General features: G+C 41.4%; 1 protein-coding gene across 1 annotated transcript in view; it reads left to right on the forward strand.

Moving 5' to 3' along the window:
• The window catches only part of DDX17 (DEAD (Asp-Glu-Ala-Asp) box helicase 17), a gene marked incomplete at its 5' end in the record, with an annotated part of 12809 nt that overhangs the window by 955 nt on the left and 245 nt on the right, over positions 1-11609 (forward strand). Inside the window, 11 exons of the mRNA XM_010134120.1 lie at positions 1282-1381; positions 1514-1647; positions 2371-2436; positions 2719-2860; positions 4061-4221; positions 4311-4483; positions 4801-4911; positions 5390-5451; positions 5922-5981; positions 10179-10418; positions 11105-11596. Coding sequence (XP_010132422.1) covers positions 1282-1381; positions 1514-1647; positions 2371-2436; positions 2719-2860; positions 4061-4221; positions 4311-4483; positions 4801-4911; positions 5390-5451; positions 5922-5981; positions 10179-10418; positions 11105-11596 — 1741 coding nt within the window. The remainder of the gene's footprint in view (positions 1-1281; positions 1382-1513; positions 1648-2370; positions 2437-2718; positions 2861-4060; positions 4222-4310; positions 4484-4800; positions 4912-5389; positions 5452-5921; positions 5982-10178; positions 10419-11104; positions 11597-11609) is intronic.

Consider the following 11609-nt stretch of genomic DNA (forward strand, 5'->3'; position numbering starts at 1 on the left):
CCGTCCCCCCCCCTTTCCCCCGCCCCTTGCCTTCCCCCCCCCCCCCCGTAATGGGACGTGCTCTTTAAAACAAAGGCCTCTCTTACACTGGGGGCTCAAAATGGAATGCAGTACTTTACTGTATCTACAGAGTAAACACAATCTCCCCTTCCTGCCCAACTTGAGTCTTTTTTTCCCCCTTTAATATCCTTTGTATGTAGAAATTAAGAGATTTAATTCTTCACGCAAGCAAACAAAATGTTCTTAGCCCATTATATAGACTTACAAATCTTTATGTGGGCTATTATGAGATATTTATATGGCACAAAGAAATTGAAGGAGACATTGGCTTTTTAAACTTGAGCTACGGAACCACAGTTAGCGTTAGCTGTTATACCTGCCTTTGCATTAGCCAACTAAGGGAACTTTTATGTTTTTCCCAGAATTCGTTTTTCTCTTTTTTACCCTTTTATTCAAGCTCCAGAGATTTTCACAAACAGTAAATTGCTTTGGATGAAGCGCATGTTTGATAGCGATGTATATCTTCTTGCTGATTTTTAATGAATATTAGAATAACATCATGAATTGTGGAAGCATGTTGCAAAGAGCAATTGGTCTTGCAAGGTAACCTAGACAAAGATAAAACACTACTTCTAATCCTAAAATTATACTTACACGTTTCAGAAATAAAAAAAAGTTCCATTACTAAATAAAAATTGTGAGATATTGGGGTACCATTATGACATTGCCTGGGCTTCTTTCATGCAGAAAATAAGTGCGTTTTCCAGAAAGATTCCAAAAATTCCAAGATTTCTGAGTTACAAGTTGTCCAGCGAGAGCTGTGTATTTAGTGACTGCTGGAATGCGTTACTTGAAGGAGGGTGACTGCTCTGCCTTCTGCTTGTTCGTAGTATATTACAGCCTTCTAATTTTGTTTAATTCCTAGCACTGTCACATAAAACATGTTTCTTATCTGATCATCTGCTTTGAACCGCTTTTGAGGCTGTTGGTCATTTTTGTCTCTCGAAAAAAGAGTATAATTCTTAAAAATATTAGTACACCTTTCTGTAAAAAGGGATGGTTGGAAGAAGAGAGAGTCATTAGTCCTTCTAGACTACATAGAGAAGCTATGTGACAGCTGAATTTTAAAATCTTTGGGAAATCAGTCCTTTTTAGATCTCTGTTCAGCTCTCCAACGAAGCTGTTATTCAGAGGTGTGAAGTGGGTTAATAGAAACACTCACTTGTAAGTCTCTGCTGACATTCGACATTTGTCTTTGCTTGGTTTTTTCCACATAAATAGTATGAAGTTGAAGAATTGCGGAGAAAGAAAGAGATAACAATTAGAGGAACGGAGGGCTGCCCCAAGCCTGTGTTTGCCTTCCACCAGTGTAGCTTTCCACGTAAGTATTTTGCCATTAAGATAATGAGGATTACTCAAAACCAGTACCTGTTTAGGCCTGTTCAGTTCCCCAAAAGGTCTTCTCGAGCCTCAGATATCCTTTAAGGAATTCTTTCTTTTCTTAAATTCTTAGAATATGTGATGGATGCCTTGATGGACCAGAACTTCACAGAACCCACTCCAATTCAGTGCCAAGGCTTTCCGCTAGCCCTCAGTGGTCGTGATATGGTGGGCATTGCGCAGACTGGTTCTGGGAAGACGCTAGCGGTATGTGTTCTTCCCTTTTATTTGTTTGTTTAGTTTTTTGAGTTGCTTGGCAGAAATTATCCTTGGCTACTTGGTAGTAGTTTTTGGGCTTGTCAGTACTACAAGCATAAAATGAAGTGATTACACGTTTTCAAAGTTTGCTTTATTGCGTTATGGGTGAGGCTTATGTTTCAACTCGAATAGCTTGTCTTATTCACAGGCATGTATTTTGTGTGTGTCTTTTTGGATGCTTGGTCACTTCTCTTTGGTCTCTGCTTACGTTGTGATTTACAAAAACAGTATGTGCTCTTTAGCATATTTGTTTTTTAAAAATGGTTAGTCTTCAAGGTATATATTAATTTTATCTGCACTGAATACAAATGAATTTTATTCTTTATGAACATAAAGCATTGGTTAGGGTCAAGATTGCTCAATTCTACTAACTTAGGTTCATTTGAATTTGGGAGTCTTCCTTTCAGAGGTGCTGAGGAACTATGTTTTGTGCTCATATCAAAGCAAATATGGTTGGTGAGCAGCACTGAATGTCTTCTGTTCAGTTGGATAAATGCAAGTAACTGTTTTGCAGAATCCTTATTTTTGTGTAGTTACGGTGTCTTGCTGAGTCTCACATCAGGGACTGGCTTCTTGAAGGGATGTTAGGCCATGATCCAGTTTTTATGACAGGAGGGCATTGGCATTCAATATTTAAGTCCTGTGTCTTGACTTAAAGTTCTTCTGTTCTAGTACTTGTTGCCTGCAATTGTTCACATCAACCACCAGCCATATTTGGAGAGAGGAGATGGCCCAATTGTAAGTGCTTCTTGATTTTCTTCTTTTTTGTGTGTATGGCATGGCATCGTTAATGAGATGTGCTCCTTATTTAATTAGTATATCAGAATAGTGAGTAGAGAAATGTTTACTATCATAATGTGAACATCCCACTCAGTTGAAATTCTGTGCAATTGCTGACATAGTCTAAAGATACTTAAATGTTTTAGCTAATAAAGATACCATACCAGATGCTTATGGTATCTCTGCAGAGCCGTTAAGTTAGGGATATGTGTGCTTATCCTGAATCGATTCCTTTTGCAGTGTCTGGTTTTAGCACCTACTAGAGAGTTGGCCCAGCAAGTACAGCAGGTGGCTGATGATTACGGCAAATGTTCAAGACTGAAGAGCACCTGCATATACGGAGGAGCGCCCAAGGGTCCCCAAATCAGAGATCTAGAAAGAGGTAATTTTAAAATGGGTGATTGCAGTTTCTGCAGGAGGTGGTGTTGTAAAATCTCTGTAAAAATAAAATTACCTTGTTGAAACTTTTTTGGAAGGAGGTGTAGGTGAATGACTGGCTGGCTCTTTCTCCAGTAACAGTGATAGTTCATGAGGTAGTCCTTTGTTCTATAGCAACTTATTTGGATATTAGATTTTCTTTCTATGTTTTCTCTCTGAATTTCTCACTCGTGAAGGTCATCAGGATGTAGGAAGGGGAGAAGGAAGCTTACCAGAAAGAGAACAAGTTATTCAGAGGAAATGCAGTAGCAGCAAATTTAAGGAGTGGTTTCTCTTAAGCCAGATTTCAAGTTTTCTGGCCAGGCTTTCTCAAATAATCAACCTTAATTTCTGAATGTATAGAAACTTCTTTAGACAGTAGAATTCTGGTTTTAGATGGTGGGTTGTTTTTTTTTTAATTACTTTATTACTGTTCTTAAGCACTAAGCTCTATTTCCATTCACATACCCCATAACCTCCTGTAGACATCTCAGTCACACTAAAGGACTCACCTGTAAGGTTTGGGAATTGGTGGAAACCAGTCCCTCCTTTTAAGGAATGTATAGATTCCCGTACCCGAATTAGTTTATGAATATCTGAATACCAGTTTTATGCTAAAAAAAATACAGGTAGGATAGTTGTCTGCTACTATTGATGCGTAAATATTCAGTATTAAAGCCCATGCTTTGGCTTTATATATTAAAAAAAAAAAAAGGACGGGGAGCAAAAAAGGTGAAAGTAATTTGACCTGTATAGCAAGAGGAACATTTCATGTTTGATTAACATGGGGACTTAAGCTGGAGTTTGCTCTTATTTTTCTAGAGAGCTCTCTAGACTGTGTAATTCTGGAGGCATGTGGATCAGGCTTAGGTAGAAGCTTATTTTACTTCTAATTTTTGGACAGGTCTTCACTGGTGTTTGTGACAGTAAGCTGTTAGCATTTTATTATTCTAACGGCACTGCAACAGTAATTTCAGAATGGAAAAAATATTAAAAGAAACTAGGGCTTCTACTGAAATGACTCAGTCTTGGGTACGAATGAGGGTGGTGCTTTTTTTTTTTTTAAAAAAACAATTTTGCTCTGGAAGGTGATTCATTCTGACTAAAAATACCAATTGACATTCAAATGAAGAGCCTTACACTTTTTCCTTCGTCTTCTTTGAAGGTGTGGAGATCTGCATTGCTACACCAGGTCGCTTGATTGACTTCCTTGAGGCTGGAAAGACCAACCTTCGTCGGTGTACGTACCTGGTGCTGGATGAAGCAGACAGGATGTTGGACATGGGATTCGAACCCCAAATTCGTAAAATTGTTGACCAAATAAGGGTGCGTGAACCTTGTAAAAAGGACAGCCTCCTTTGGTTTCCCATTTGAAGACCAGTGCCTGAGGTAAATCCGTTTTCCCTTTTTCTTAGCCTGACAGACAGACTCTGATGTGGAGTGCCACCTGGCCAAAAGAAGTGCGCCAGCTTGCTGAGGACTTCCTGCAGGACTATGTGCAGATCAATGTGGGGAACTTGGAGCTGAGCGCCAACCACAATATCCTGCAGATAGTGGATGTATGCATGGAAAGCGAGAAAGACCATAAGTAAGTTTATTTTCCTTTTCACTTTTTTTTGTTGTACTTAGGAATCTGCACTGCTTTGTAAGCCAGATACTGTAGTAGTAGTGGAGTAACTTGTATTATTATTTAACCTTTGAGTGTTAGAAAATAAGTCCTGTAATTAACTGATGTATTATACAACGGTATGGTTAGACTATACACAACAGACATAAATTCTGTGTAAGCGATGCTGACTTACTTAGGTGGGTGTGTGTTGTATATGTTCTAAAATGTAAGTTGAGAGAGTGCTGCTATATTGTTGTATGCGTGGATATACATCTTGGCTCTCATGTCTGTTTTAGACTGATACAACTGATGGAAGAAATCATGGCAGAGAAGGAAAACAAAACTATCATCTTTGTGGAGACAAAGAGGCGATGTGATGATCTCACTCGTAGGATGCGCAGAGATGGGTGATTACCTTACCCCCTCCCTCCCTTTGTTTCTAGTGGGAAACAGGAATTGTAATCAGAAGCAGTCAGGTCTAAATGTTTGTGAAGCTATTATTGGGAAGAACTTGTCCATTCTGTTCTTGGCTCAGTTCAGTCTTAGTTTCCCAGAAGATTCCAGTCCATCAAAACATTAGAGCAAGAAAGAGTATTTGTAAGCTGTGCAGCTTTTAGCCTATCAGAATACTGATAGGCTGATTGGGACTGTATCAGCGTAGCAAATGGGTTTTGTCTGAGATGGTTCTTTATGTAGACAGTGGGTTTAACATGAAGAAACATACCAATATACATGCTAGGTGCAGAGAGGCCAGAGGAGGACATGCAATAAAATACTTCTCACGTTTTTTATTTTTTTCCTTTTCACCAAAATGACAGTAAAGCTTTCTGTTGCCTTTAATGTATGTACTTTCTCTCTATACTAATGTGCATCTCTGTTTGGCAGTTGGCCAGCTATGTGTATCCATGGAGACAAGAGTCAGCCAGAAAGAGATTGGGTGCTTAATGGTGAGTCCATCACTGAGGACAGAATAACTCGGGCTGCTGTACGTAATTCATTGAGATGTGCTTTTCTGCAGTGGTCTTTTTTATTTTTTTTTTGTCTCTATACCCAGTAGGTACATTTCTAAAGAACTTCCTTTGCCTTTGTCCTGTTGAATACTTGTATTTGCCGCCTCCTTTTTTTTTTTTTTTTTTTAAACCAAAATGGAAAAATTTCTTAACCCAGGGGAGTCCTGTTGAATACTTGTATTTGCCGCCTCCTTTTTTTTTTTTTTTTTTTAAACCACAATGGCAAAATTGCTTAACCCAGAGAGATGGATTTTGAAAGTTGTTGACACGTTGTATCCTGACTTGCTGGGGTTTCTGAAGTTGATTCCTCTTACCTAGATTCTGGAAAATGAGCATTTAGTGCAAATCAATTTCAGGTAACTTATCTTTTTGAAAAATCTTACTTCATAGTATGCTTTGTTTTACAGAGTTTCGTTCTGGAAAGGCTCCTATCCTCATTGCTACCGACGTTGCATCTCGTGGGCTAGGTTTGTACACATAGACCACTCTTGCCTACTGCTGCATATTTTTCTTCTTTGGACTGAAATATGTTTTCTTTAAAAAAAAAAAATTCAAAGCGTGATTTTCCCCCACATGTGAAATACGTTTTTTAACATTAATCTTTTTTTTTTCTTTCATATTCAAAGTCTCTTCCTGCTCCTAATGAACAGGCTTTGGTCTGCAGCAAGGCCTAGGCATGACCAATCGATCGCCAAGAGGGAGAAGAGACGTCCAATTATGCAACCCAACCCTTCCACCACACTCACTTCTTCCCCAAATCCAGCTTTTGTGCTGGATGATAGGGATGGATTGCTCTCCGTTCAGAGCGTGTCAGATAAAGTTCAAGTAGCAAGTTGCGGGAGAGCATTTCAACATCAAATAGCTAATATTCTCCCTGTATGACACACCACAGATTTGAACATACCAACCCCAGTGTACATGCATGTTTACCCACAGATGTATTCACATCTGAGAAAGCACTGCTCCCCATCTTTGGTCTTGACGTGTAACCTTCCCTCCTCTGTGTTCCTTCTAGGCAGGACCACTGAGATTATATATGGCCTGTAACGTAGTGTTACCCAAATGCGTAATTGAATCAAAATTGCACAGCTCTATTCTGGTGGTATGAAAACGATCTGTGTGGATGCATCAGTCGTGCCCCCTTTAAGAAGTGTATTTGTGTTGTGAAACACTGTGTGCTACACACAGTCCTTGTACATCTATCTGCCCATTCTAGAAGAGGAGGATGGCTTCTGAAGTGCTCCGAGTTCAGTAACAGACATTGAATACCCTCCCTGAGTTTGGTAGTGGATAAACTACTTGGGGGTCAATGTCTCGCTGTAGTAAATCTTAGGCAAAATTGCTGCAAATCAGTGCAGATAAGCTCAGCGAGATCTCTTTGTTACAAATCTTAGTTTTTTGAGCTTTCTTTCTTTCATACACCAAAAGGGTGGCTATGCTGTGCATCATGTGGTCATGTCAGTACAGGCAGACCATTACTAGACTTGGCAGCCTTTGTTCACACAACCCACCCCTCCTTCCCCTCCCCTCTCAAAAAACGTCCAACACTTCCTCAGAGAGGTGATTATATGGACTTCAGTCTCTGCCCTCTAGGGTCATGTCTGGACCTGTGCAGTTAGAACTTGGGCCTGTTGGGAGAAGGGACTGAGGCCTGAAACCAGTTTGTATGAAAGAGCTGCTCTCTCTAGCAGCGTTTTTTTAAACAGGCTTGCTATGTGCTGGTAGCTTCTTTGTGCATCTTGCCTAGACATTTAAAACAGCCTCACCGCCCCTCCAAAAATGCCCCACTCCCCCAAAACTACTCAATTGGATAACACTTCAGAAAACAGTCTCCCCACTTCCCATCCTCCACTTCACCTGAGCGAAGGGGGAAAGGTACCAGAGTCTGTTTCTTGTTACTGAACAACATCTCTGCTTGTTTTGGGGCCCTGAGTTTGCTGCTTCTTAAAATAAGTCAGTTAACTGGCAAACTTCTGGACGACTTCCTCCAAGATCCTGGAAAGTGAAGGCTTCTACCTAAGTAACATAAAACAGGGGCGCGCGCCTTTTGGCTGAGTCACCAGGGCTTTCCCTCTTCCTAATGGAACATTGGTTTCAAAAAAGCTTCTTCCAGGTAAGTTCTGAGTCCCGTAATGACTTCTTTGTGATAACTCCCTGGAGTGAGGTCCTATCTCTGCACTGATTTTATATATTTTTTTTATTTCTTTTTTTTTTTGTTTCAGTCTATTAAACTAAAAACATTGAATTTGTTTTGTTTTGTTTTCTTTAACAGAAGCTTTGGTAACAGCTGCAGATCATTCTCAGTGCAGGGGTGGGGTCACATCTACATTGATGGTCTAAACAGCTCTCTAGACTAGCATGTTTGCTAGTTTATTTCTCTCCTGATTAATAATTGGAGACTGTCTGTGCCATAGGGTATTCTGATGGTCTGACAAAGGGAATGTTTCCCAGGTAGCTGTCAAAAATTATTTACAGTTTCAAATCTTGATCCTGCTACATTATCTTCTAAAAGCGCAGGAAGATTGCGAGAGTGCACAAACACTTTGGAGCATGCTAGACTGGAGAAGCCGAGTCTTGTACTTGCTCTGGTCTTTCCTTCAGCGAGCTGCGTGCTCTACCAGGACCACTTTCTAGTCTGGAAAACAGCCTTGCATTTTCCTCTTCCTGCCTTCCCATTCTTCCCGCTCCTCCCCAGTCAAGTCAGTTCCGCCTGCATTGGTAGCTGCAATTCCCTGTGCTTTCTACCAGGAAAGCACGTCCTTGTATCCTCTGTGGTAATTCAAGTTACTTTGCTACTGATGGATGTGCAAATCGGGACTGACTGAGGATTGTGTAGCCTGCAGCTTGTCAGACTAGTTACACCCTGGCTGTGAAGATGCAATCTGTCAGACGTACTCTTTACTTCACTTTCCCTTTTTAAAAAACTGTGGCATCAAGGACCCTAGCTGGAGACTCGCGCAGCCCCCTGTGAAACCTGCCTTCTCACTCCCTCTTTTTGGTGTGATTCAGGACTTTGGAGTCAGCAAAGACTGAGGAGCCCCCCCTTTGCTGTAATAAGAAACAGACATAAAGTCCCCCTCTTGTCACTACAACCCTCTTGTTTTTGTTTTTCCTACAACCCCTTTGAAATTGATGCAGTCTGGGCAATAGATGCAGTCTGACCCTTTGGATGTAATTTTTGTATCTTCACTTTTTTGACAATTGCCCCTAAGAACCCCAAATAGGGGGCAGAAAGCGTTGGAGGACCTGAAACTTTTACCTGAACCCAGGTTCTCCGGCGCTTCACAACCAAATGGGGCTACAGAGAAGCGTCTAAGCCAGTTCACAGAGCGAGCGTGTGTGGGGACTTCTCGCTGCCATGGACCCTTGATGCATGCTCCCCGCGCTCCAGTGGTCCCGTGTCAGAGGGCGGAGTTTTCGAAAGGAGGCCGCCAAAAATAAAAGGCAAAGAGACGGGATCGGCTGCAGCGGTTTCCCACAGGAGGAGGGAGTGTGCATCGGTCTGGTAACAAACAGAGAATGTTTCTCTCTTTAAAAAAAACCAAAACAGAAAGGAAATTGCAAAAATCTGTGTTTTATCTTGGATATTTTCAGAATATTCTTGTTAAAATGCAGATTTTTTTTTTTTTATATGAGCTGTCAGGGCACTTACTGTAATACTATGCTTTCAGAAAATACTGTATACTATAGGAAATAGGTGTTTTTGGTAATTGAGGTGTTCACTGAAGCGTTACACTAACACTTCTTTTGTTTCTGTCCATAAGTTTACCAAGTCTGTCTGCTCATCAGACATTCAGTTCTGATCTCCTAAATTTTAGTATTTCGCATACAAATCCATTTTGATAATTTCATTCCATCTGACACTGTAAGTAGGGAGTTGCTAATTCAGAGTTATCCAAATCACAAAAGTTTACCAGACCTGGACGGGAACAGCACAATGAAGTTTTAGTGCAACGCATTCTGGTGATAACTATAAAGCTGAGATAAGGTATTCTAGATATGAATAGTTTTTAATGAGTTGGTTGAATAATACTTATATCATTGGAGTGTCTTAAGCTTTAGGTTAGGGAAAGTAGTTCACTGTATTTTATTAGAACTGTAAAAGTAAATATTTTTAAGATTGCCTTTTATTTCATGTTACCGAGTGGAAGGTAAGTGATCTCTTTACTGTTATTATTTGTTAGACTTCTCCCAACAGAGTAAAAGCTTCACCGTGGCAGTTCTGCCCTTCCTCCACCCCAGTTTGCTCTGTCTGATGGTGGCATTTTCACTTTACATATTGTGGTTTGGTTTGTTTTTTTTTTAAAAAAAAAGTATAGAATTTAATGAGCTTATTCACAAACATTGGTGTCTTTGACACAGGAAGACAGAGAAATGCATTCCGGGGAGGATGGATTTGAGTGCAGGGCAAAACTGCTTTAAAATTACCACTCTTTTTCAGGACACTGGTCTTTGTTCCTGATGATCTTAAATTTGAGTCTTCTACTCTTTTGGGATGAGTCTGTCTTGTATTTATTCTGTGCGATTACTAACTTCATATTTTTTTTTCTTATTACTGTCACCTGCATTCGTGCTCCCCACCTTTCGTTGGCACGTCCTCTCTTCTTCTCCCCTTTCCTCAACCCTACCCCTTCACTGTGCTTCGCACCTGGGCACTTCACAAGACGTGGAAGATGTTAAATTTGTGATAAACTACGACTATCCGAACAGCTCTGAAGATTACGTGCACCGTATTGGCCGTACCGCACGTAGTACCAACAAAGGTACTGCCTACACCTTCTTCACACCAGGAAACCTGAAACAAGCCAGGGAGCTTATCAAAGTGTTGGAAGAAGCCAATCAAGCCATCAATCCAAAGCTGATGCAGCTTGTGGACCACAGAGGAGGAGGTGGTGGCGGTGGAGGTAAAGGCACATGGGAAGAGGGCTACACAGGGAACAGGTTCCCCGTTTTGAGGGAGGGCAGGTTTAAAGAGTTTAGGGAAGTAGTAAGTGCAAGTCTAAGATAAACAGATTAGTAATAAAGCTGGTTTGTACCTGAGGTCTTAACACATTATGTAGATGCAGTATTTCTGTCCAGCAGAGAGGCAGTCTGCTGTTTTATCTTAGCTGCAGGGTTGTTTTTTTAATCCTGACAGGGTCCTCACAGTGCTAATTTAGCTTGAATTAATTAATTCCTTGCAGCTCCTACCTAAACACAAACAACAGGATGTGTGTGCATGCATGTGCCAGATTGAAATCAGTAAAGGTATATACTGATTTTACCTTCAGGGACTGAAGCTACTCTTCCTCCCATTCCTTGAAGGAATAATAAGTTTCCTTGTATTTCCAAGCTAGTCCTAAATTTCTTGTTTCTTTGTCTCTTAGCACATGCATTAAGAACTCTTTTTGGAAGTTTGTATGTGCACCTTGAACAGATAAGCAGAGGCGAATGCACAGCTGTGAAGGGAAGTTCTAGTCGGTCAAAAGGGCTTGCTCCTTGTGGGCGAAATTGTGGATGTAGAAGGGGGAGAAAGGGTGGCATAATTGGACCAGAGTTCATTGTTTAAGACTTATTCGCGGTACTAAAATCTTAATATATCCATCGCCAGGAGGTCGTTCTCGTTACCGAACGAGCAGTTCAGTAAACAACCCTAACCTGATGTACCAGGAAGAGTGTGACAGGAGGCTCCGGGGAGTCAAAGAGGGCCGGAGAGACTCAGGTGGCTTCAGAGACCGTGAGCGTGGTGACAGTTATGCCAACGGAGCCAACAAGACCTATGGCAGTGCCTACGGGAGCCCAAATTCTGCTTTTGGGGCAGCACAGAGCCAGTATGGTTACACTCAAGGGAGCTATGGAGCAGCTGCCTATGGCACGAGTGGCTATGGCACTGCAGAGTACAGTGCTAGTGGCTATGGTGCCAGCACCACAGCTGCCACCGCTGGGAGAACCTCACAGAGCACTACCCAACAGCAGTATGCAGGGATGGTGGGGCGCTCGGGCCAGCAGCCACAGCCGCTCATGTCACAACAGTTTCCGCAGCCCCCTGGCACTAATGTGATGGGCTATATGGGACAGACTGCCACCTACCAGTATCCACCCCCTCCCCCGCCCCC

Source organism: Buceros rhinoceros, unplaced genomic scaffold (genome assembly GCF_000710305.1).
Source record: "Buceros rhinoceros silvestris isolate BGI_N320 unplaced genomic scaffold, ASM71030v1 scaffold11404, whole genome shotgun sequence".
In the NCBI taxonomy this organism is placed as follows: domain Eukaryota; kingdom Metazoa; phylum Chordata; class Aves; order Bucerotiformes; family Bucerotidae; genus Buceros; species Buceros rhinoceros.